Genomic DNA, 27,422 nt, shown 5'->3' on the forward strand with positions numbered 1-27,422 from the left:
AATATACAACATGTTCTACAAATTGACTAGCAGGGATAAATAGAATTTTTAAATGGGTAAAATATATGAATAAAACTATGGAAATTGGGATGCGTGGGTGGCCCAGTCATTAAGCATCTGCCTTTAGCACCGGTGGTAATCCCAGAGTCCTGGGATCAAGCCCCCCATAAGGCTGCCTGCTTGGCGGGAAGCCTGCTTCTCCCTCTCCCATTCTCCCTGCTTGTTTTCCCTCTCTCACTGCATCTCTATCAAATAAAATCTTTAAAAATATATATGGAAATGTGTATATGTATGCATATGTATGATCCAGAGGTTAAGTGCAAGGGGAAAAACTGATAAGGAAACACAATTACACCAGGGCTGTGGAAGTGGGAGAAAGAAGGAGGAAAAAAAGAGAGAAGAAGAAGGCAGAAAGAAAATGAAAGAAAGAGAAGGGAAGAGTGTCCTAAAAGAAACTCAGCATATATGATAGATCCTATTTATATAAAATCATAAAAATGTATGTAGATATATGCATAGAAAAAATTGCAGACTTGAAGGAATGTCCATTTTTAGGAAATATTTTTTTGCAAAGTAATATATATAATACAATTTTATATTGGTAAAAAACAAAACCAGTACAAATGTATGATATGTTTATAAATAATTACATTAGCTAAGAGAAAAGTTTTGAAAAAATACAGATAAGGCTGCTAATATTGATAACTTCAGTGAAGTAAATGGTCAGGGAAGGTATGTAGAGATGATTAGCTTCCCTTTACAGATACTTCACTTACTAAGAGAAGCAAGTATACCTTTATAAATTAGAAAACATCAAATACCCTTTTCTTTCATCTTTCAGTAATAGATAATTCAACATTTCCAATAGATACATAGGTATTAGTTGCCTAGTTAGCACAACGTTTTTTAGGCAGCATCCAGCCCTTAATTATTGTGACAAAACAAAACAAAACAGAAACAAATTTTAAAAACCTTAAGCTTGAAAATCATATAAAACTGAATAACAGAAAGTAAAACTCCTTTGTTATAGAGATCAAAATCCTCTAAAATCTCCAGTTTTCCTAATTCTAAAATACATACATTCTACTAACAAGACGCATTTCACCACTATCACGTTACAAGACTACTGTGTCCCCATGGTTTGACGGTCCAATTGGAGTGGGATGATGCAACTAATGAACAGTTGAACACTACATCAAAAACTACATATGGGGGGTGGGAGCTCAGAGTACCAGGTGGTGGGTATTATAGAGGGCACGGATTGCATGGAGCACTGGGTGTGGTGCAAAAGTAATGAATACTGTTATACTGAAAATAAATAAAAAATAAATTAAAAAAAAACTACATATAGTAATGATGTACTATATGCTGGCTAACTGAACATAATAATAAAAGAATAAATAAACAAACTAGAATTTTAAAACAACTATAATTAATATGCTGAGGATTGTAATGGACCAAGTAGCATGCAAGAAAATACTGGCAGTACCAGTAAGAGAGATGGAAATCCTAAGAAAGAAACAAAAAGGAATGCTAGAGACTAGAAACACTATAACAGAAATGAAGAATGGTTCAGTAGGCTTATTACTACAACAAAGTAGAATTCATCTCAAGTATGCAAGACTGGTTTAACATAAAAAAATCCATTAATTTAATCCAGAACACCAACAGACTGAAAATACGATCATATTAATAGATGCAGAAAAACTATTTGAGGGGCACCTGCGTGGCTCAGTGGGTTAAAGCCTCTGCCTTTGGCTCAGGTCATGATCCTGGGGTCCTGGGATCGAGCCCTGCATCGGGCTCTCTGCTCAGCAGGGAACCTGCTTCCTCCTCTCTCTCTGCCTGCCTCTCTGCCTGCTTGTGATCTCTGTCTGTCAAATAAATAAAATCTTAAAAAAAAAAGAAAAAAAAAAAAGAAAAACTATTTGACAAAATCCAACATCCATTCATGCTTTAAAAATAAATAAATAAACTCTGTAAACTAGGAATAGAGGGAATGTACTCAACTTGATTAAAACATCTATAGAAGTCTACAGCTAACACCATACTTAGTGCTGAGAAATTTGAGGCTTCCTACTAAGATCAGGAATAAGGCAAAGAGCCTATCTCACCACTCCTTAAACATTAAACTAGAAATTCTAGTTAATGCAATAAGACAAGAAAAAGAAATAAAGGTATACAGATTGGGAAGGAAGAAATAAAATGGTCTTTGTTCATAGATTACAGTAGAAAATCCAAAAGATATGAAAAAAGGAAAGAAAAACCTGGAACTAATAACCAGTTATGGCAAGGTTGCAATATACAAGGTTCATATATAAAAGTCAATTGCTTTCTTATATACCAGCAGTGAATAAGTGAATTTGAAATTAAAACCACAATACTATTCACATTGACAGCCCCAAAATGAAATATTTAGGTATACATATAACAAAATATGCACAAGATCTATATAAGGAAAACTATAAAACTCTGAAGTAAATAAAAAGGAACTAAGTAAATGGAGAAATAGTCCATGTTCACGGATAGGAAGACTCAATATTGTCAAGATGTCAGTTTTTCCCAACTTGATCTATAAATTCAGTTTGATCCCAATCAAAATTCTGGCAAGTTATTTGTGGGTATCAACAAACTGATTCTAAATAATACAGAACTGGAATTATTGTTACCCAGGTCTAGTGTCTGATTCAGCCTTGTCATTGGTCCTAGTTAATTACTGAACTCAAGCTCTGGTCTCTGTTTCACAATGGTTTTGAATTAGTCTTGGTGCCATGCCTACTCCTGGCCTAATTTTAGCTTTTAGCACCATTTATGTCTGGCTTAGGTGCAGATCCTGGCTCTGTTTTGAACACTTACTCACACACACTATATCAGAATGGGATTTTTCCTGGTCTAAGTATATCTGCTTTTCCTTAAAACACCTAGAAGTTAACAAGAATGAGTATAGGAAACTGTCAGGCTCTGCTCCTTCATCATCCTGTGTCATGAGAGGGCTTTTGGTTATATATAAAAAGATGTCCACTATGGTAGGTTGGAAACAATAGGGCAAATTAAAGATGCAAAACCATATTTTAATACATTTCATTTTTTAATTTAAGTTTTACATGAATAGACATTAAGTAAATATAACTATATTCTCAATAATGTTGCTGTAGGATAAAACTCCCCTTCCTTTTTAGCATAGATATCTAGCTTAGAATATCACTTATCATCTCTTTTGGGAGTGGTTTTATTTCCCTTACCCATTCTGTAATACCAATTAGACTAATCCTCAAATATGGATCAATCCAATCATACATTACAGACCCATATTAATTATAAATCTCAGTTTCAATTATACCCTTCATTTACCTGGCTTTTCAGACTTTTCACTCTTCAAACCCCCAACTTTAAATCTGTTTCTCTTTCAACTTATTTTACTTTCTATTTCACAGAAAAAAAAAATGAAAGCCGTCAGACATAAACTACCTCATCCTTTTTTATAGATTTTTATTTATTTGAGAGAGAGAGAGAACACGAACTGGCGGAGGAACAGCAGGAGAAGCAGACTCCGTACTGAGCAGGGAGCCCAGATGATTCCTGAGCCATCCAGGGATTCCAAGATCATGACCTGAGCTAAAGGCAGCTGCTTAATGACTGAGCCCCTCAAGTACCCTGTAAACTACCTCATTCTTATCATCTACTACCTCTTCTTCCCGCCACATCCTTCCCAAATATATACATACCTGGACATATCCTTACTATCTTCCTTCTTCACTTAAAAAAACAAAGAAAGAAAGAAAGAAGGAAAGAAAGAAAGAAAATCCTTCTTCCCATCCAAAGTTAACTCTTCCACTTGGGTTTAACTCTTGTCTCTCTTCTGGGGTATTGTATCTTCAATTGTCCCCTCTTCTCTGTTTTTCATTTCTCTTTCTGCTGTCCATCCCCCTCAGCATTTAAACAACTCAGCTTTCTCCCATCTCTTAAACAAACAAGAAAACAATGTTTCCCTGTCGTTGGATTTATTCCTTCCTATTGCCCTCACTCTTTCCTTTACAATCAAACCTCAAAAGAATGGTCTGTACTCACTATCCATTTCCTCATCTTCATGTAGTTTTCATCTGTACATGGTCTTCAACTGACAACAGTTGGGCATTTCCCAAAGTTTTCAGATTCTAAGAGCTTTCATTTGATCTTTTTATTGCATTTATTGCCATTGATTATGACCCCTCTAACCTTTCTTTTTTTTATCATCACTCTCCTGCATCTCTGGACGCTTTTCAGTCTCCTTTACAGGATACTTTGCTTTGGCCACTTCTGAATATTTCTCAACCTACCAGAAATATTCCCTGAATATCCCAAGCAATCAGATTCAACGTGGTAAAGATCTGCACTCATCATTTCACTCCTAAAAAGTCTTCCTCCTTTAATTTTTCCCAAACTGATGAACATTTTTCAGTTACCTAAACAAATTACCCAACCTACAAAGCAAAGTACCCCCCCCCCTTTTTTTTTTGCCTCTGCTATTCAGGCAGTCACTAAGTCTCTCGTAATCTTACCACCTTACTATCTAAATCATCTTCATTTTCCTTTTGTGTCCTACTGCCACTGACCTAATTTAGGATCTTGTTATTTCTTACTTGATCTATTTTTACTAATACCCATTTCTCTAGGGTCAAAACTCTCCCATTCATCCTTTACACTGCCAGATAATTTTTTTAACCTATAACTAATCATTTCACTTTACTGTTAAAAATCCTATAACCTATAAAATAAAATTTAAAGTCATTCATACAGAATATGTCCACCTTCTGTTAGGATATGGCTTCACCCTAATTAGTACGTCCTCCCCACAGTCTACACTCCAACAGTACTCTACTTGAATTGTAATTTTCCCAAACATGCTATACTCACTCAAATCCAAGGTCTCTGCAGTTTTCTGCATGTGAAATGCCTCCCTTCAGCATAGAGTAACCCTTCTCATTTAAGTCTCATTGCCAGTGGTTCCTGTTCTGTAAATCCTTTCCTGACCTCCAGCTGACTGATACTTTTCTTCCACGGGCTCTCATGGTATTTCAGACACACTGCCATTACAGAGCAATTATCATAGCATTTTGTAACTACTTCCACATCTGTTTTACAATTACGCTCTTCTTTGAAGAGCTATAATTTTGTTTAACATTCCCAGTGCTATGCACAGACCTCCCCCCCCCCATATAGTAGAGGCTAGATGAATGCACTGTATGCATACATGAATGGGAACTTGAAATGTTAAATGTTTTCCCATATTAGTTAAAAAGTACTATGTACTAGGATGCCATCTGGTGATTTTTACACAGGTGAAAATGAACAACTAAAAAGAAGTGCTGATTTTATGAAAGAAAATTTTAAATCTCATGAACAGGTAAGTTTATATACTTTTATATTCAGTCAAATTGCTGTACAGCATTTGTCTTCTTGAATTAGAGAAAAAGGGGGGTTGTTCTCATTAATGAGGACAGTCAAAATTTGGAAAGGAAATAAATATGTGTATATGTGTGCCAGAGTTTTTAACATATACAAATCTTTAAATAATTTGAAGGACTCAAGTCTCTTTGAGACTATAATACACTAATATATCACTTGCATTTTTTATTTCCACCAAAAGCAATGTAACTGTTGTGTTACATATTTACATATTTTTAATTATGTTAACAGAATTTTTACTCTAGAGTATACTCTATTTTTTCAAAGGTTTTATTTTTAAGTGATCTCTACACCCAACACGGGCTCAAACCCACAACCCTAAGATCAAGGGTCACACACTGCACTGACTGAGCCAGAAAGACACCCCTAGAGTGTACTCTAATAACACTTTAAAATATTTTTATTATAAAATAAATGAATCTTTAATCTTTTTGGTTTGAGTAATCTGTTGTACTTTTATTGCATCATCCAAATGAAAGGAGGATTTTATTTGGATCACCAATTATTTCTCTCCCAAAGGCTACCATACCCTCTGCTACTTTTTCTTTTTTTCCCATAAGAACAGCATATGACAGCAATTATAAAACAGATAACACAGTACCTAGAACATAAAAAGTGCTCCGTAAATGTCAGTTCCCACTGCCCTTTCGGAGGCTTATTATCATTTTTGTCTTATCTCCCAAGAGCCAATATGTCAAACTCTGGCAGACCTAAGGTTTCCAAAACTCAAACTGGATCTTTATCAAGCTTAGAACTTCAACTTGAAGGATCATTTCCAAATTCAATCTGGTCCCTCACTTGAGATCATTTAAATATCTCTGGAATATATCCCACCCTTTATTTTTCTTTTCCTTTATCCCTTTCTTTTCCTCTTTCCTATTCTTTCCATATTTGCTTCTAAAGCTCAACTATATATATAAAAGTTAGGGTATAATTGGGGCAGAGAGAAGGGGGAGAAATCACTGCCTTCTTTCTCTTCTAAAATGTCAAACCACAGAATATTGCTTTGCCTAGGATACTTTAGGAGTTTTCAAAGGGGTGGAAATTAAAGAGAAAATAAAATTAAAGAGAAAATACCATAATCCAAGATTCAGAAGTTCTTAATTAGCAGCTGTTCAAAGCAAACTAAGGATGACCTCAGTCCAATGAGAAGTCTCTAGCACAAAATATCCAGGCACATCCAAAACATATGGAGAACCACTCTCTAGAAAAATACTCAGGTGGTACCGAATGACCTTATTTATGAGACTAGAAGAGGTTTTGTAATTTGCATACAGAGGATCCTTAGATTTTATAAAAACAAAAACACAACATGGGGGTTTCCCCTTGTAATTTGAAGTTCCCAGAAGGTGAATGAAAAGGCAACCAAGAATAACTTCTTGGGACTTGGTCCCCTTAGAAAGAGAAAAGAATTAGATTCCTCAGAGCTGACACAGGTTAAAGCTGGGGAGAAGAACCTAGTGAGGTATAGCCAGGCCCAAACCCACCTATTAAACTAGCCTTTTTGCCTGGAGGCTGAAGTGAAAATTCTCTTTCCAGATTAACGGACACTTTCCACTTCAGTGTTAGCATCTTCCCATGGCAAAATCAATGGGGAATGGAAACATACATAGACTTGTCTCTTGTGGTTCCTCAGAACAGCAAGTGCTGAGTCAGGAGTAGTTTATGAAGGCCAACTCTGGTTGCCCATCTAGAAATCTAGATGCATGCATGTGAAAGGTGGCAGTTTTATGAGAGTCACCCCTATATTCACCTGCCAAGCTTTAATCACTGTCAATGGTTAGATAGGTTTGGCTAGTCCTATAAGTTGCCAGGCAGGTTAAGTAGCACAAGCAGTAGCACAAACATTATCTCCCCTTGAACTTCTATAATCTTGGCACACGTACCTCCATGTTTAATTACGGACATCTAACCTCAGTACCGCTGAATATCTGTTGAAAGCTGTGAACATAGGGAGAAAAATGCTCAATGGTACGCATGCATACATACCTGTGTCTAACTTTCATACAATTTCAGAAAGTTAATGGATCATCAAAAGCCCACTTCCTGGGTCTAGACTAGGAAATTTTGACTTAAGTAATTCTTGTTGACACTCTTATTCATTCAACAAATATTACCCAGAGATATACACTGGGAGTTGGAGTTACAGTGATAAGTAAAACTAAGTCCCTTCTGTTAAGATGTTTAGTTGAGAAGAAGCTTTTCTTGAACCTCGTGCCTTCATTGACGTACCTTTCTCAGCATCTATTTCACTTTTATTCTTGCTGCTTTCCCTTTTCCTGCCTACATCTTGGGCCCAAGAGTGGTTTCTTTATGTAGAAATGTCCCTCTGGAAAAATTGTAAATTTTATCTTGGGTGACTTTCTCTCCAACACATCTCTGACTGCCCCTCAGCACCTTAGCACAATAATCACTTCCATGCTTTAGCAACCGAGGAAACCAGTCTCGGGCACCTGGTGAGAACTTCTCCAGTCCCAAATTCATCGTTCTCTAGTCTCCTCCTCATAAAACTAACCCTTAAGGTGGGTAGTACCTAACCTTCTTCTGGGAATTAAGGATGTGTATATAATTTTCAGAAATAGACCACATTCAAAGGATTCTTACATTACATTAAGCTTGCCAGCTATCGAATAGAACCAAATATTGTCTCTAAAGTATAGCTTTAATGGACATATTTTAATGTTATCATGGCATTTATTCATTAACAATTAGCAAAATATTTTGAGCATCTATGATATGTTAAACACTGGTGATGAGTATTCAGGAAGCAAAGATAAGAAGACGTTGTCTCTAGAAGGTTTCTATCTCCTTGGACCAGAAATTGATCCTTCTCAAAGCTACGCATTTGGGACATAAGCAATACCTTTTTCCCTTGAGATATGATTACATATTAAAAATTAACATGAATTTTTAGAATTTTACCTTTCTAATTAATGGAAGGTTGTGTACACATATTTAATTGAAGAATGAATATATATATTTAAATCTTTAGGAATATAAGAATAATATTGCCAAACTTATGAGTGAAATGAAAATCAAAGAGGAGGGATATAAGATAGAAATAAGGAAACTTCATCAGGATATGCAGGAAAAAAGTAAGTTATTTTTAACTTGCTGAATTCTAAGACATCACAAAATAATTTAAATGCTTGTAAAAAAATTAAAAAAGAAAAAGAAAGAAGCGCATGTAAAACATTTTTCGGTAATTGCCAGTATTCTTGAATGAACATTGCCTTGATGCATTTTAAGTTTTGTACCTTTCTATATATTTATGTGATATAAATTGCAACATTTCCAAACTGGATTTATATTTTTTGCACTTGCCATTACTTAATATGAAACAGCTAATGTGCTTATAAGATTATAGCAAAATGTGTAATTAATAGCTTTGATATTTAGTCTGCATATGGAATATTATTTCAGTAATGAAGTTTTCTTCCCTCACTAAAGCAGCTCTCATGAACTTACATGGAGCGTTAATGGGTTTCACGAAAGTAATAAAAACTTTTCTTAGTATGGGCTCATACTTATGTACAATATATGAAAAAGTTTACTGGAAATGCATAAGTCAGAACATAAACCTACATCTACAAAGTGTTAGAAGAAAGCATAGAAGATAACTTTTGTGAACTTGAGTTATCCACAACTTCTTGGAAAGAATTAAAATGCACAGACAATGAAGGGGAAAAAAAAATTTTTTAAGGAAAAAATTCTAAATTGAACTTTATCAAACTTGCTAACTCTGTTTTTCAACTCTTAAGTACTAGACCCTGATCCCAAAGACTGAATATGGCTCCGAAGCATTGGGGAAGATGGGGGGGGAAAAATCTCCCAGCAGAGGGGAGCCTGGGTGGTTAAGTGCGTTCAGCCTCTGCATTTAGCTCAGGTCATGATCTCAGGGTCCTGGGATCGATCCCTGCATCGGGCTCTCTGCTCAGCAGGGTGGGGGGGCCTGCTTTCCCCCTCTCTCTCTGCCTCACTCTCTGCTTGCTTGTGATCTCTGTCTGTCAAATAAATAAATAAATAATCTTTTTTAAAAAAAGCTCTCAGCAGAGAAAAAAATAAAAGCCAATACATATAGAGGGGGAGACATAGGACATTCTGTGGAATAATAATCCATCTCCTACCTTTTCTTCATGCCCCATAGAAGGGTTAGCAGGTAAAAAGCCAAAAACTGACTAGGGCTGGATTCTTTGGCTGTTTGAATTATAGGAGAAAAAATGGAAGTGATTAAAGGTTTTGTGAAGGTGATGGCCATACTTAGAGGTATGCTTTAGGAAGACTAACCTGGCAACAGTATATAGGGTGTAGGGACTTGTGATTGAGCGCCTGGACACAGAGTCCAAGTGAAGAAAAACAAGGCTTGAAACTAACTATGTAGTGGAACAGTCCTGGGTGGAGAGCCCTTATTGGTGGGGCCTATGGATGAATTGACTCTTTTCTCCCTAAAGTTGGAAATTTCCTTGAGGCTCGCATCCTGAATGACATGGTATCAACAATAGGAATAGGAAAGTTGAGAGAAGAGGAAATTTGATGAAGCATAGAGATGTGCTGTGAATATGACAGACACCCAGTCATGTGGAATAGAGGTTAGCGGGGGGTTGATGTAGCTCTGAAACCATCTGGTAATTTGGAGCCCTCTATATCTAGGAAGCCAGGCTTTGTGTCCCTCTTTAACTACTAAGTCTCCTATTCCTTATTATATATAAAATATTTATGTATATTGTATATATATAGACATATATGTCTATATAGATATAATGTATGTAATTGATGTTTAAGAATACAAATCAGTTTATTTGTTCAAAAGCACTTCCCAGGTAATCTTTGCATTTCAAGCAGTTTTCAGGGGCTTACCAAAAATATATAGAAGCTTACCTGTGTATAAATTCTTTCTAAAACATGTTTTTATTAATAAAATCTACTTTCTTATAGATTGTTTAAAATGCTAACTATAAATTTATAAGATTTTTGAAATGTTAAAATGAATTAACTTTATTTACTTTTGTTCAGTTGAGTCAAATGAAAAAAAGCATAAAGAACTGATAGAGAAAAAGGAGGTAGAAATTTCAGAGTTAAATGCAAAGTTGAGAACTCAAGAAACGGAGAAACAAAGTGAAATTATCAAATTACAGTTAGAGGTAAGTATGCACGAGTTTGCTAAATTTGAAGATGCATCCCTTAGTCTAAATAAGACTTTTTTTTCCATCACAGTGAGATAAATTTCAGGAGAAGATAAAACTGACACACACACCCACACACACACAGGCTCACTCTTCATCACATGCAGCTCTCAAACATCGGACACAGCTAGCTACCTTGCCTTTCAGCACTTGGCCTGAAGGTGGGACACTTCAGTCATTGAAAAGGTCCACAGAGACTACTGTTTCCTCTGGGACAGGAGACCTGCACCTCAGCATTTCCCACACTGTGTAGCTGAGTCTAGGCAAGCATCAGAGGACCACCATTCATTCCAGTGGTGGAGCGAATGTTTCTAATCCTTAACATTTTTCTCTCTTCAGCAGAAACTGTGGAACGCTTGTATTTTTTTTTTTTTTTAAAGATTTTATTTATTTATTTGACAGAGAGAAACCACAAGTAGATGGAGAGGCAGGCAGAGAGAGAGAGGGGGAAGCAGGCTTCCTGCTGAGCAGAGAGCCCGATGCGGGACTCGACCCCAGGACCCCGAGATCATGACCCGAGCCGAAGGCAGCGGCCCAACCCACTGAGCCACCCAGGCGCCCTGTGGAACGCTTGTAAACCACTTGGAAATTCCTTCAGCTTTGTTAAAAAGAGATAAGTTGGGGCACCTCGGTTGCTCAGTCTAGGTGTCTGCCTTCAGCTCAGGTCTTGATTCCAGGGATTGAACCCCACGTCGGGCTCCCTGCTCAAAAGGAAGCCTGCTTCTCCCTCTCCCACTCCCCCTGCTTCTCCCTCTCCCACTCCCCCTGCTTCTCCCTCTCCCACTCCCCCTGCTTCTCCCTCTCCCACTCCCCCTCCTTGTGTTCCCTCTCTCACTCTGTCTCTGTCACATAAATAAATAAAATCTTAAAAAAAGAAGAAGAGCAAGAAGAGCCAAGTTGCTCTCTAATAAACTTGTGGAAAATACTTACCATGCAGGTAGACAAACCAGATTTTTTTTTTTTTAATGTTCAAGGGACTTCAAATAAGGCATCTCAAAGGCTACAGTTCCAGTTCCAAGGTCTAACTAAAGCCCTTTCAGGAGGTTGTTTAACCAGATGTCAGAATCTCTAAGACATGGATGTTTTGAGAATGTATTTATTCTTTAAAATTTTTTTCTAGATTCTACCAATCTCCATGTCTATCATTCTTCCATTGTTTTTCCCCAGCCGGACTCCCACTTTATCTTTTGCTGTCAGAATTCACCAGCTTAGTTAGCTTACTATTCATGTTCATGAAAACTTGGTATCTCTGGGTGCCTGGTAAGATACAGCGGTGAAATCTGTATACTCCTTGTGCAAAGGGGACTGATGTTGACTTGACAAGCATTTTGCTGCTGCCACTTTCTCTGGTCAAGTGGGCCCACAACCCACAGAGGGGAAGGGCTGTAGCCAACTGAGATACAGTAGGCCATGTTTCAAGATTTACCATCAACTTCTAATCCATTTCCTGAAAATGCGTTCTGTTTGCCATCTGTGCCCTGTCACTGGTCTAAGCCCAAGTCTGTTGTTTACACTGATACACAGAACTTTTTGTTATTCATCTTTATCATAGCTATCCATTTAGCTCCCTAAACCAGAATACAATCTCACTGAGTTTGTCTTTCGACCACAAAGAGGTTACACTAAACTCAGCATGAAGGGAAGAATTATAAGGGAAGGCTTCGTGGAATATATAGGTGGCTCAGTCGGTTAAGAATCTGCCTTCAGCTCAGGTCATGATCCCAGGTCCTGGGATCAAGTCCTGTATCAGGCTCCCTTCTCAGTAGGGAGCCTGCTTCTCCCTCTGCCTGCCATTCCCTCTGCTTGGGCTCTCACATGCTCTCTCTCTCTGACAAATTAAGTAAAAAAAAAAAAAAAAAAAAAAAAAAAAAAAAAGGCGGAGGGGGAGATTTTGCAAAAAAAAAAAAAAAAAAAGACCTGTAAGAACGACTTATGAGAATTTTTATTAAACCTGATTCAGTTTAATGTCAAACCAATAAGAGTTCAAACTAAAATTATATCCAAATTCTACTACTCAGCCTCCATGATTTTACAGAAGGGTAATATGAGTTTTTACCCCATGACTGTTGGGTAATATGAGTTTTTACCCCATGACTGTTGACTACACTCTTTTTTCTTTACTAAAGGATATTCATGGTAACATGAAAATATTTTTACCCATCTTTATGTTAACTAGATTCCTAATCCTGGTTATCTAGATTCCTTCCTAATGTCTTAACAAAAAGATTATGCTGACTCTATCCCCAAATCTCCAAGGCACTGCCCAGGCATTTGGTACTTTTAAAAAGTTCTCCAGGTAATTTAACAGGCAGCAAGGTTAATCTTGTTTGGGTGTTCTTTACTCTTTCTTAAAAATTGTTCCTTTAAGGGAAGACTTCTCTATCTTGTGTTATACAGAGAATATACTTAAATCACAGATTATGTTAAAAATATAATGAATTATGCTTATATTTACAGAAATAATTGTTTTAGTTGTTTAGCTAGAATTTTCTCAATAACTTTCTTTTTAAACTTGATTCAGTTTGATGCCAAACTAGCAAGAGTTCAAACTAAATCAAAATCATATCCAGATTCTACTGTTTTGCCACAGAGTATCTACAGAAGGGTATGTGAGATTTTCTTCCATAGCTATTTCTTAAGAAAATATTTTCTTAGTGTGTTTCTATAAAAGCTGTCTAGTATTTACTAACAATATACTTAATGGTTTTTCTTAAAATATATCACACAATCAGGAAGATCTTGGGTTTTGAATAATCTTTAAAAGTTACTTTCAATTTGGGGTGCTTGGGGGGCTCAGTTAAGCATATGACTATAGGTTTCAACTCAAGTCATGATTTCAGGGTCATGAGATTGAGCCCTGCATTGGGCCATGTGCTGAGCATGAAAACTGCTTGAGATTCTCTCTCCTCTTCTCCCTCCTCCTGCCCCTCCCCACTGAGTGCTCTCTCTCTGTAAAATAGATAGATAAAACTTTAAAAGTCACCTTTAGTTTAAAATTGTAAATCTTAGCAGTAAATTAAAACATTACAGAAGTCTTTGACTCTTTGGGCCATCTAAGGAATTCTGTAATACATTCTGAACTAGGGGTGACCTACTATTCTGAAGTTATTAAGGCACTCAGATAATAGGTTTCTTTTTGTTCAACTCCTGTATGGTTTATAACTTCAAGCTCTATCGGGAGAAGGGAATAAACTAGAACAAATGATGCTAATACGTATTTTGGTATCCTTAGTCCCCTTCCACCCCATAAGTCTCCTGAAGATAAAATTATAAACCTTTCAAAATAAACTCTTTTAAAAATACCTACTTAAGACAGAAATGCAGTTTTTACTGGGTTTTTTTTGTTTGTTTCTTGTATTTAATCCTCCTGTTTTCTGAACTGCAGTAACAAATTTCATTCTGCTTTATTTAGAAGCTTCAACATCTTCAAGAAGAAAAAAACAAGGAGATTGCAGTTCTTCGGAATACCATTCATGATTTAGAGCAACGTCTCTCCCTTAACAAAGATTCTGATCTTAAACCTACTGGGAAAGGTTCCTACCTTAAGCGTAGACGGTTTTGAGTAGGAAAGTAAATTCACTAGTTGCTACCTAATTTCTTTAAAAGCAGTTGATTTACTTCCATCATTAATAGAACATACTGCCCAAATAATAACAAAGAGAAAGGAGAGCTTCAAACTTTTTAAATTGAGTTTATTTAAACAAATCCACATCTGGCCAATCGTGTACTACATTCTTGCTTAACAGTATTAACCATAAAGGAGTTCAGGTTTATAGGCCTTAGTTTACCTATTGAACCATCATTGACTATGGAAATACTTTCTAAACAATCAACAGACAGACAACATTCTTTTATCTTTTCCATTACAACTCTCAAGACAGACTCTCAAATTTAAGAGTATGATATGCTAGATAAAGAAAATAGGATATAGGGGATTCATTTCATACATGATAGTGAAAATCAAGACTCTTAGATATACAAAGTGTAAGTAGATATTTAAAATGTAGTCCTAGCAAAATATTCATGTGTCAGTATTTCTGGAACTTAAAAGATGAATTCACTGAGTTCTTTAAAGGTTTAATCAATTAAAAACATAAGATTTAAAAGACTAAGATAATATTTTTTTGAGAAATAAGAAAAAAATGGAAAACATGTCTTTGTTGTTCCTTCTCCATTCTAAATTGCTAACTATCCAACAGAAACCCCTAGGTCATAGTTTATGTCTCTGTTCTCATTAAAGCAAGTAGAATGCTGGAAAAAGAAAAAGAAAGACATATTAACCAAATGCTGCAATCACCTTTATAATAAAATAATGAAAACATGGTTTGGGCAAAAATTTCTTTGATTTAAATTTTAAAATTTGTAAGCCAATTAATAGATTTCTCCATGTTTGTACAAATCCAATTCTTATTTTTGGATCAGTATTAATTAGCTTATAAAATGCTGGAAATAAAATTGTCCAGACCTACTTGGGGAGTATGTCTTATTTAACTATTTAGTATGAAGGTCATTTTCACATTTTGGCCTTATTTTTTCAGCTTCAAATGGTGCTGGCTTCTGTGGGCTGAAGCTGCTGACTTGCTTGTCAGGCAGCAGGAGGCAATCGTCACTGTCAAGACTCAATGACGTTCTCCTCTGCCCACAGGCCCTGTCAGCTGCATAAAGAGGGGAGGGTTTCCTTACATTGTCAGGTGATTGCAGACCCTGTTTTTTCAAATATCAGATGTCGTCAGTGTCAGCATCAGCTGCTAGGGGCCAACCCTGAATCTTTAGGCAATGTGCAGAGTAACTGATTTATACAACCCTTTCGTCAGAGCTTCTTTTGTGGGACAGAAAGTTGTAAACCTTCACTTCCTGCTGGCAGATTTCAGTTCTCTGGGTGGCCCTGTCTTTGGTGGGTCTTTTGTTTATGGTGCTGATGAAGGCCCTCAGGAGCGGGATACTCAGCCGCATCTGGGGCTTCTGGTCGCTGAGTCTCCGAAAGCTCCTTGTTCCCATGATGCTGATGCCCATGCTTGTGATGGTGGTGGTGGTGGAGGTGGTGGTGGTGGTGGTGGTGATGGTGTGGTTGGGGAGCCTCCGTTGTGTTTCCCACAGTAGGCGAAGATACCATTTCACAGAAGTCTTTAGCTTCCAGGGTCTAGAACAAATTTACAATCACTTATCAATAAATGTAAAGATTTAGCAAGAGTGCACAAAAAATGATTTGCAGAGCTACAATATGTAACATTCAAGCCAGTTAATTAGGATTTAACTGGCTTTGTTTTTCTAGAATTATATTAATGAGATACAAATCTGAAATCGGTTTCAACACCTCGACTTACTAATATTTGCTTTCCGTCATACCTAATTACAAACTGCATCTTATACAAAATCTGCATTTAATCAAAGATTCCCCAAGCTTCTTACAAGGGAATTAACATTAGTGTTTTGTAAATACATAAAATACAGCATAAGCAAATTAAAATTTAACAGTTCACCTAAGCTTCTAAACTGGTTAAATCAACAGCAGAAATCAGATTTTTCTTATCAAGAAGATTTCCCAAATTTTTTAAGAATTCTGAAGAAGAGGGGTGCCTGGGTGGCTCAGTGGGTTAAAGTCTCTGCCTTTGGCTCAGGTCATGATCTCAGGGTCCTGGGATCTCTGCTCAGTGGGGAATCTGCTTCCTCCTCTCTCTCTGCCTACCTGTGATCTCTCTCTCTTTTTCTGTCAAATAAATAAAATCTTCAAAGGAAAAAAAAAAAAAGAATTCTGAAGAATTAAGAGACAGATAAGGCTTAAAAAGAACACAAATGGGGGCGCCTGGGTGGTTCAGTGGGTTGGGCCGCTGCCTTCGGCTCAGGTCATGATCTCAGAGTCCTGGGATCGAGTCCCGCATCGGGCTCTCTGCTCAGCAGGGAGCCTGCTTCCCTCTCTCTCTCTGCCTGCCTCTCCATCTACTTGTGATTTCTCTCTGTCAAATAAATAAATAAAATCTTAAAAAAAAAAAAAAAAAAGAACACAAATGACTTTACTTACATCTGCAGAAGGAAGACTAGATTAACTGGTTAAAAGAACTTACCACTGATTGCAGTAAAGTCAAACAAATATCAAGCAGCTGACCTACACAGAACCTTTCACATCTGTATCACTTTATCATTCTATTCAAATATAATGCTATATTCTGAAGCAAACTAATTTCTGATAACTCAAAAATGCCAAAAAAAACTCTGCTCAAAATGAGTCATTTTTCATGCCTCAACTTACTCCAGGAAATGTTTTGAACTTCACTACTTTTGTTACTAGGTTCCTCCTGTCAGGCTGTGGGGGGCAAGGAGCAAATCCCACCAATCCTGCTGAGCAAGAGATTCCATTCTGCATCAATCTAGTTAATTTACTGCAAGTCTTTTTTTTGTTGTTGTTTAGTGTGCTCACAAAATCATAGCCTCAAAGCTTACAGATAGAGCAGCAGCATACAAAACTTTTACCTAAAGTGATTTGTAAGCACAGTTAGTGAGTCTTTGGTCTCTCACACTGATCTTTTAAGTGTTCACCGTTTTTGAAAAGTTAAAAATTCCACTGGATTTTTGCATACAACTATTAAATGGTACTTTTAAGAATTCAATGTAATTTTTAAAGTTTGTATTCAAATTCCAGTTAACATACAATGTAGTATTAGGTTCAGGTGTACAATATAATGATGCAGCACTTCCATTCAACACATGGTGCTCATCACAACAGATGCAGGCCTTAATCCCCATCACCTGCTTCACCCATTTCCCCGCCCCATCCCCCCTCCCCTCTGGTAACCATCAGTTTGTTCTCTGCAGTTAAGAGTCTGTTTCTGGTTCTTGGTTTGCTACCCTGCCCCTCTTTTCCCCCCTTGGCTCATTTGTTCATTTCTTTTTTTTTTTTTTTTTTTTGCTTTGTTTATTTTATTTCTTTTTTTCCAAATTTTTACTAAATTCCAGAGAGTTAACATTCAGTACAATATTAGTTCCAGGTGCCGAATTCAGTGATTCATCACTTACATAGAACACCAAGTGCTCATCACAAGTGCCTTCCTTAATGCCCATCACTTGCTTAACCCACCCCTTCCTCCCACCTCCCCTCCAGCAACCCTGAGTTTGTTCTCTGTAATTAAGGATCTGTATCTTGGTTTGCCTCTTTTTCCCCCCCATGTTCATTTGTTTTGTTTTTTAATTTCCACATATGAGTAAAATCATACGGTATTTGTCTTTCTCTGACTATTTCATTTAGCATAATACTCTCTAGTTTCATCCACACCGTTGCAAATGGCAAGATTTCATTCTTTTTCTGGCTGAGTAATATTCGTGTGTGTGTGTGTGTGTGTGTACACACATATATTCCTTATCCATTCATCAATCATTGGACACTTGGGCTGTTTCCATAATTTGGTTATTGTAGATAATGCTGCCATAAACAGAGGGGTACATGTATCCTCTTAAATTAATATTTTCATATTGTTTGGGTAAATACCCACTAGTACAATTCCTGGATCATAGGGTAGCTCTATTTTTTTTTCTTTCTTTTTTTATTTTTATTTATTTATTTGACAGAGAGAAATCACAAGTAGATGGAGAGGTAGGCAGAGAGAGAGAGGGAAGCAGGCTCCCTGCTGAGCAGAAAGCCCAATGCGGGACTCAATCCCAGGACCCTGAGATCATGACCTGAGCTGAAGGCATCGGCTTAACCCACTGAACCACCCAGGCGCCTCGGGTAGCTCTATTTTTAACTTTTTGAGGAACCTCCATACTGTTTTCTAAAGCGGCTGCACCAGTTTGCATTCCCACCAACAGTGTAAGAGGGTTCCCCTTTCTCCACATCCTCACCAACACCTGTTGTTTCTTGTGTTACTGATTTTAGCCATTCCGACAGGTGCAAAGTGGTATCTCACTACAGTTTTTGTATTTCCCTGATGATCAGTGATGTTGAACTGATCATGTGTCTGTTTGCCCTCTTATATGTCTTCTTTGGAAAAATGTCTATTCATGTGCTCTGCTCCATTTTTTTTTTTAAGATTTTATTTATTTATTTATTTATTTGACAGAGAGAAATCACAAGTAGATGGAGAGGCAGGCAGAGAGACAGAGGGAAGCAGGCTCCCCGCTGAGCAGAGAGCCCGATGCAGGGCTCGATCCCAGCACCCTGAGATCATGACCTGAGCCAAAGGCAGCGGCTTAACCCACTGAGCCACCCAGGCGCCCCTCTGCTCCATTTTTAATTAGATTACTAGGGTTATTTGGTGTTGAGTTTTAGAAGTTTTTTTATATATTTTGGATACTAACCCTTTATCAGATACATCATTTGCAAGTATCTTCTCCCATTTCATAGGGTGCCTTTTAGTTTTGACTATTTCCTTCACTTTTGAGAATTTAATACTATAAACAATTTGACATAGTAACAATTTGATAAATGTTTAAAATATACCACATAGTGTTCTAAATGTTCAAAGATTGGTATCAGTAGTCTAATTTCAAAAAACCAATTACTATATTTTATCAATCCTACATTTTATCAATCCTTCAATGTATTTTTTTCACATTTTAATGTCTTTAAAATCAGAATGCATCCTACTGTTGATAGTGTTACAACATTGTGTCCTACCTTGACAGAATTTTTTTAAATAGTACATAAAATAATGTGTCATTTAATTGATGGCATCTAGGATACAATGAAATAGGAAAAGTCCAATTTGCTTTGGCATATCAGATATATATGGATATTATTCCTATTTCCAGGTGGCTCACAAATTTTAAGCATTTATGGGAACTGTTTCTGCCTTTGTTTAAATATAACTGGGTATATTTGTAACTATTAGGCACTTGCAAAAATGCAAAATACTAAAATAACCCCAGAATATGAGGAATCAATATTAGCTAGCATTTATTAAGCACTTAGAAGTCAGACATTGAATTAATACTTTATTGCATTATCTCAGTCTTCCCCTCTTTAAAAGCATTAGAATAAGCTTCATAGGATTATGACAAAGATTAAAATGTGAAAATTATATAACTAGAGTAATTAACCTATTGTGCTTAATAACAACTAAATTAGTTAATTAAATATTTCATTAAATATTGAGATAGCTTTCTTTACATATGAAAAAATCTGAAAGATGTATAGCTCACAAATTAAATTCAGAATTATTTTTTGGGGTGCCTGGGTGGCTCAATGGCTAAGTATCTGCCATTAACCTCTGAGCCCAGCGTTGGGCTCTCTGTTCAGTGGGGAGCCTGCTTCTCCCTCTCCTTCTGCCTATCACTCTGCACACTTGTGATCTCTATCAAATAAATAAATAAAATCTTTTTTAAAAAAAGGAATTATGTTTAAACCTGAGTTTAAATTTTTCCAATTTGCCCTATTAAGGAAAACTGTTTGGAATTATTTTCCTTTTCAACATGGGGAAGGGGTTCTAGTTAGTATAAATTAAAATCAATTCCTTGAGTATCTTTTCATAAACCATATTTAAAGAGAGCTTCTTATAACAAGGAAGAAATATTCTCATAGTTGTTAGGAGAGAAATAACAGTAATGAGTAGAAAATCTATTCTGTTGTGAAATAAACATGGTGATTCTGGCTACAAAATGGGCAGACAGTGTAAGGGCTTCACGGAAAAGCTGATCCTTAACAAATTAAGTAGCTGTCTGGGTCCCAATTCCATTTCAGGTAATGCCATGAATTAGGTTTGCTATCAGTATGCTCTTATGTGAACACATTCAGGATATTACAATAATGTTATTTTATGTTAGCTGAATTCTTTGAGCACTTTGAACACACACAGTATCATTTGGTGATATTTGAAATATGTGATCTATACTGACTTTTGTTTTCAAAACTTCTAGATAAAAGCAGAAATACGGATCTTGAAAAAAATGTCTTATAGTACATGTTACATAATAGAAGGAGTGTGTAATTATAGAAATTACTGTTGTTTATTTTTAATATAGCCAACAGAAACACTGATTAGCTAATTGGTCTTGAAACAATTTAGATAGCTCCTAAAAGATTTTCTCTTTTCTCCCAGTAAAAATAATTGAGGAAAATAAAATACCATGAGAGAGCAGTTTCCACACTTCTCTTCGCAGTAAGCAATCTTAATGGCTTCTTCTACATATGGGAAAGTTAGGAAGGAATAAGGCAAACCAAGATGGTATACAAGACGGCCACATCTGAAAAAAAAGACAAACACAGTATCATTACAATTACCGTGATCGTATATAAGCAGTTTGGGACATGTATTGTTGGCTTAATGGTCTTAAAAGGAAGAACCATCCATTCATAACTTCAGTAAATTTCCTTGAATGGGATCTCAGATGAGCTCCCTAGGACTTAATACCACCTTATGTCCCAGCAAGGATACAGTGAATCTAATAAAAGCATTTCAAAATGTTATAGATAAACCAACATTAATAATATCAAAACTATGTTAAGTTTAGTCACTATGACTTGGTCAAATACAGTTTGGTAAGACACATAAACTCTACCAATGCCCAAACCATTGACTTATTATAAACTGGGCTCTGCAAATCACATGAGGTTTTCATAACTACTATGGCAGCATAAATTCCACACAACAAAAAATTTACAGTGTAACAAAAAAGATCCTCATTTCTTAGCAAGTAGCCCATTTAGTTAAAAAATATATCTGATGCAGGGGTGCCTGGGTGGCTCAGTGGGTTAAAGCCTCTGCCTTCGGCTCTGGTCATGATCTCAGGGTCCTAGGATAGAGCCCCACATCAAGCTCTCTGCTTGGGGGGGGAGCCTGCTTCCCTCTTTCTCTGCCTGCTGTTCTGCCTACTTGTGATCTCTCTGTCAAATAAATAGATAAAATCTTTAAAATACATACATATATATATATATACATATATACATACATACATATGTACATATACATACATATGTATATATATATATATGATGCAACAAAAATTTCAGCATAATGAAAGAAATGGAATTACAATACTTGGTATTCTCAGAAATGGTGGAGAATACCAAGTCCTTCTTGCCCACATTTTACCCAGGATATATAACATTATGTGAATATCAAAGAACTACACTTTGCAACTATCTAAACAAGGAGTTTATAGTCCAAAAAGAACATATAATATTAAAAATATTTAGAGTATTATGATGACTAAAATAACACAATAAACAAAAATACTTAGAGTAGGATAAAGTAGGGCTTAGTCCTCAACAGAGGCTGGCTCACCATTTCGGAGAGTCCGAAGAAAACAGCATCAACTAGTCATGCTGGTCATATCAAATAATGTAAGCACCTAGGTTCCCTCAAAATACAAATGTTTTATTCTTCAAGGGATCAAAAGCAGATTTATGCAGATTAGACCTAAATGATTAACATACTTTATAGTTTAGAAGTTCAGGTATGTCACTCTTAAACTATTAATCAGATCAGAGATAAGCAAGTGGTCTGCAAAGTATAGTTACTCATCTGCAAAATTCTCAGGTTAGAATTGTCTATGATATGCAAATTGCTCCTTCTTTTTCAGAATGCTCATCATGGGGGGAGGGCTGGCATATAGTCAATTTTCTGTGTTTCCCTATTCGAATGGTGGATTCTTTTGCACAAAAGAAAGTCATTTCAAAAACAATCTGAGGGTTTTGAAGGGGGTGGGTGGGAGGTTGGAGGAACCAGGTGGTGGGTATTAGAGAGGGCACAGATTGCATGGAGCACTGGGTGTGGTGCAAAAACAATGAATACTGTTATGCTGAAAAGAAATAAAATATTTAAAACAAACAAACAAACATTAAAACTGGGGTGCCTGGGTGGCTCAGTGGGTTAAAGCCTCTGCCTTTGGCTCTGGTCATGATCCCAGAGAGCCTGCTTCCTCTTCTCTCTGTCTGCCTCTCTGCCTACTTGTGATCTCTGTCCTTCAAATAAATAAATAAATAAATAATCTTAAAAAAAAAACAAAAACAAAAAACATTAAAACCAAACATTTTAATGTGTTCATTCTGAGTATCTGGTAATAAAAACAAAAGAAGATGCCTTATTTTAAATCACTACTCTTAAACTAAATGCAAAGCAGGTTATGTTTTAATTTGGTGTGTGTGGTGTGTGTCATACACACCTGTCATATATGAGGAAGTCATCCTTTTTCCCATTTAAGAGTGTCCAGACATCTGTTTGGTTTTCTTCTTGTTGATAAACAGGAATATGCTCTGAAACCTTATTTTTAAGATTCATATATTGTAATTGAGAAGAAAGTCCTTGATGATTAACAACAACATAAGAGATGTTCAAATATCCTTCTTTCTCCAGTTTTACTCGCAGGTCTTCCAATCTGAAATATTTGGGGAAAACGCAAAAAAGGAATAATCTCATTTATTAGTGTCTTCTCTCGCCTCACTATTTTTTACATGAAACTCTTGCTATTTTTTACTTACATCTCTTCTTTACATTGTTGTAAAAGACTAAAACTTATGTTTTTTCAATTATTTATTGAATACTTGTGCTCAGTTAAAACCTCATGCTAAATGACTGCACAAGCAATAACTCATTTGGTCCTCAAATTAATCTTACAAAGTGTACATTTTAAAATCCATTTCACAGAGAATTCTACCCAATAAATACTTACGGAAGAGCCTAACAAATATACTTATATTTGTTATACATATAATTTATATATACATATATGTATTTGTGAAATGACACAGGACATTTGATGGCAAGTCTAGTGTTGATTCTCCTCCAGCTAAGCACTCCCATTTGCTTCCTCTATCAAAATAACTAACACATTCGCAGGATTACATTTTAGAACATTTCATTACACAAGTAATAAATATTTAGTAAGACATTATAAACCATGGGTCCATAAAATGAAGAAAATTTTTCTATAATCCCAGGAAAACCACTATAAATGCTCTGGTATAGATCCTCCTAGTATACTCTGTTCTAAGATGTTTTAGGCAAACATGTATAGTTTTCTAAAGATGTCATTTAATAAACACATCTTTTCCATTTCTGTGTTTCTTTTATGTGTGTATGTACGTGTTCAATAGCTTTCCCCTTGAGAAGTCCTGGAGCACAGAACGACACTCACCGGGATGCCTGCAGAATGCACAGGTATCAGCTGGCTTGAAGAAGGGCCACCACTGTCACTGAACCACTTGAGTTCAGCATTGGATTCTGATCTCCTATGCTCCACTGGGGAGGTTGCTTACACATGGTGCTCTGTCCCTGGCTCTCTGTTCCCCCCACTGGGAGGAGACAGAGAGCCAGGGCAAGTCCCAGGCTTCTCCACATTGCTGGGGTAGTCCTGTAATAGAGGAAACCTTTCTGTCATCTCCACGGGTGACTTCACAGTCATAACCAGGGATTTCTATAAATCCAGCCAGTGCCCTCCCCCTTCCCATCAGCAGCTAGCCCGGGATTCCATCCCAGTGTTGCAGGGCTCCTTATGTTGGGCCTGCCTGTGCCAATCTTCTCACCCAGAAGGGGTAAATCCGCCAGAGGCAGGGGAGTTGTCCAAGCATCTCTGAACCACCTGGTTTGGCCAGAAACGTTAGTAAAGCTGTGGAGACCTGCCTCAACAGGCAGCCAACTACTTGTCTAGAAGATAAAGGTTTAGAAAAATTTTGAGACTGTGGCCTCTATAGTCAAGTAACATTCTGCAAACAAGATTTTTTGAGATGCAGGCACCTGGGTGGCTGGGCCGGTTAAGTGGGTTAAGGGTCTGCCTTTGGCTCAAGTCATGATCCTGGGGTCCAGGGATGGTGCCCCACATCAGCAGAGACTCTTGTTTCTCCTTCTGCCCCTCCCCCATCTCATGTCTCTCTCTCTCTCTCTCTCTCTCTCTCTCTCAAATAAATAAGAGCTTGGAGATGCAAGTTCTGACTGCCGGCTTTCTGCCCCCTATCAATCTAAGAAAGGAAGGAAAAGAGCCAGCATGGAAAGAGAACCCAGGAAGAACGGAGGTGGCAGTGAGGGCAATTTGCCACCGTGAAGGTGGCTGAGGTGGGGCCCTTAGCTCCGCAGGTTCAAGCATTCTGCATTTCTAAGTCTCCTGGGTATGGCTCTTTTGTTCCTCTTACTCTTTGAAGTCTAGCTCTATGTTAACAATAAAGGATTTGAATCTTTTCAGGTATAAAACCGCCTACCAAATTGTTACTACCACATCTGAGGTAAATATGACCAAAGAAAAAACTCTGAGCAAGGAGATATGCCACAAATCACTGTCCCTCTACCAAGCCAAACTCACTGCAATCAAACTCCGCCCATGTATTGGCCACCATGACTTTCAGGAAGTTTCTGTGCTCTTGGGTAAAAAGATGCCCTCTTCTAAGTAGAAAAGTCCAGTATCTGACCAGAAATATCCCCAAACTAAGGCTAACTCTCCCAGCAGTGAGGTACACATAAAACAAGGGATCTGTAGAGAGGCAGCAAAAATAGGAACTCATTCAGCAGAGATGAGCAGAAAAAGAAAAAAATCCACCCAGGAACAGGCTTATTCTGATATAAAAGTCCATGGAGAGACAACATTCGAGAACTGGGAATTTGGCACATTTTCAGGCGCTAATCTGGGATAAGAAAGTAAAAGTACTTTGGGGGGACACAGGGGAGGGAAAGAAGGCGGCAGCTGATGATCAGTTACCCAGAGAGAGCCCAGAATTAAGATGCGTATAGAAAGGCTAGAACCAGACTGAGCGGGGCTCTGGTGCACTGGTAGATGTGGACAGAATTTTTAAAAACCTGACTATCTTTCACATCATTTAACACCACAAAATTCCTACCTGTATAGGGTATCTTGATAAGAGTCTAACTAAAAGGAAAGAGGGGGAAATTAAAGGATTTATTAAGTCCATCCCAACTATTCTAACATTTTTAAGATTCTACTATTTAAAAATAGAGGTTGCATCTGGACTCAATCTAGGGGATTTCTTTAGGATGTTATTTCTACTGATGGCACAATTACCCTTATTATAGCCACCACTCACGCACCTCCCTATAGCCTGCCAGTTCATTCTTACGACTATGGGACCATCACCACCCACCCCCTTATGCAGCTTGGGAAACTGGCTGAGAGCGAGTTCGGCATCTTGCCCAAGTCCACACAGGTGTGAGTCACAAAAGAGACTGGATTCAAACCAGTTCTGCTAAATCCATTAACAGCTATAGAAGCCGGGGTTTTACTGGTTTATGCCTGAGGAAGGCAAAGAGAACAAAGTATTTCCATTTGTTTTGTTTCTTACTAGAATGGAGGGCGAGCCCCTTCTTTCTAGAACATAATTTCAGCAGCTATAGGATCTTCAGCATAAATTCACCACTTGGTGAATTCATCACTTCACCATGTACATATCCTCTCAAGGGGCTAAATAGTAAAGATAAATGAAAAGACTCTTTCCCTTTTGCCTCATTTAGTTTTTTGATGAAAAAAGACAAAAAACCATTGGCCTAGGGTAGTGGCTTATGCAGTTCACACAAACTTTTTTCTAGGCTGTTCAACTTTATTTTCTTAGGATAATTTCTGCATAATAAACATTTGATTATCATAACTATCAGATAGCTATGTTAAAAATAATGACGATAGATAACTCAGCTGGAAATACTGGAAGCTATTTAAAGTAACTGTCAATTTCACTAGTCCTACCACTTTTCAATCACCAAACAAGATTCTTGACCACATGCAGACTTAACATCTGTTTTGAATTCCTCCATTAAAAGGCAAAATATGCAGAAACTTCCCCACCCCCCAAACTCCAGGCTGGCCTCTGAGGGCCCTTCCTTGTTCACCTGAAAGTACCCACTCACCTTGTACACTGCAAAACCCTGCATTTCATCAAAGACAACCTCTTCCACACAGTGGACACACCCTGCCCCCCCAACCCCCCACACCAGCTCTTGTGTTGTCCTGTGCGGTGATTTCTGAAACCGCTCACAATACCCCTGGACATTTCCACAGTCCTGCAGAATGGCCACACCTGTCTCAACCCCCTCAAACCCAGGATCTGATTGTTCCTGAGATTCTCTGCATTTCCGTGGGAGACCGACCAGCCTGAACTCACAATACCGCCTACAAAACAACACAACTCTTTGCAGAGTTACCCCCGTCCAGCAGGCAGGGCAGAAATCTGCAAGGACTGTGCCTCGTCCTCAAGGCAGAGTCTCACCTACCCCCACCCAATTCCGGACTCTTTTGTTCTCTTCCTTTTGTATTTTTTTTATTTCTTCCTTTTGTATTCTTTTTATTTCATTTACCCATGTCCCTTTTTAAAACTCTATCCTAAGGACAGAAACATTTTATCAGGCTCAAAATGAAGTTATTTACCAAACTCTCAAAGAATCAAAGATTGGCAAACACAAAGTTGCGACTTACACAACCCCTTCCAACCAGCCTGCTTCCTCTCTCCCGACTTGGCCCGCTGCTCCTCCAAGCTATGGCCAGCGCCCTGGTATTTATAGTGCTGTTGTTTACCTCGCTCTAGCCATAGTCCAAAGTTCATTGCCTGCTCTGGCTGTGACCTTCACAAGCAGAGCAAACCCTTGAACGGATCATTATAAACAACTTAGAAGAAAGTAGCCAGTCCTGCCAAGCAGAAAATGGGAAGACAGTTTTTTTGCAATTACTGATTTATTCCCTATCCTTTTCAGTCACCCCAGTATCTAGGATTTAATGGTACAGTCGGGGGGCGGGAGGAAGGACTAAGGGTAAAAGGGCCTCCAAGTCCTGTTCTTTTTCAAACTATAATAGGGAAAAACATCTGCTGAGCCAGCAAGTGAAGCTGCTGCTTTTTTTTTTTTTTTTTTTAAAGAGGGTTTTGTGGCTTTTTTT

General features: G+C 37.5%; 2 protein-coding genes across 6 annotated transcripts in view; one reads left to right on the plus strand and one right to left on the minus strand.

Moving 5' to 3' along the window:
- Positions 1 to 15,201, plus strand: part of CCDC152 (coiled-coil domain containing 152) — a 31,822-nt gene extending 16,621 nt beyond the window's left edge. For all 4 annotated transcript variants that reach the window (XM_059173905.1, XM_059173904.1, XM_059173902.1 and 1 more), the window contains 5 exons: positions 5,319 to 5,383; positions 8,438 to 8,540; positions 10,459 to 10,586; positions 13,150 to 13,233; positions 14,041 to 15,201. In XM_059173905.1, the coding sequence (XP_059029888.1) occupies positions 5,319 to 5,383; positions 8,438 to 8,540; positions 10,459 to 10,586; positions 13,150 to 13,233; positions 14,041 to 14,190 (530 nt within the window). In that variant the 3' untranslated portion in view covers positions 14,191 to 15,201. The remainder of the gene's footprint in view (positions 1 to 5,318; positions 5,384 to 8,437; positions 8,541 to 10,458; positions 10,587 to 13,149; positions 13,234 to 14,040) is intronic.
- On the minus strand, positions 14,304 to 27,125 carry SELENOP (selenoprotein P). 2 transcript variants are annotated; one of them, XM_059173900.1, is made up of 5 exons: positions 26,967 to 27,125; positions 23,694 to 23,909; positions 22,722 to 22,934; positions 20,684 to 20,801; positions 14,304 to 15,768 (listed from the first exon to the last, which is right to left on the minus strand). In XM_059173900.1, exons 2-5 carry the CDS (start codon positions 23,894 to 23,896, stop codon positions 15,169 to 15,171), a joined length of 1,134 nt encoding a protein of 377 aa, XP_059029883.1. In that variant the 5' UTR covers positions 23,897 to 23,909; positions 26,967 to 27,125; the 3' UTR covers positions 14,304 to 15,168. The 2 variants fall into 2 exon arrangements, with proteins under 2 accessions (XP_059029883.1, XP_059029884.1); XM_059173901.1 differs by having other exon boundaries at positions 26,919 to 27,012.
- Positions 27,126 to 27,422: the final 297 nt, after the last annotated feature.

This window comes from Mustela lutreola, chromosome 5 (assembly GCF_030435805.1).
Source record: "Mustela lutreola isolate mMusLut2 chromosome 5, mMusLut2.pri, whole genome shotgun sequence".
NCBI lineage: Eukaryota > Metazoa > Chordata > Mammalia > Carnivora > Mustelidae > Mustela > Mustela lutreola.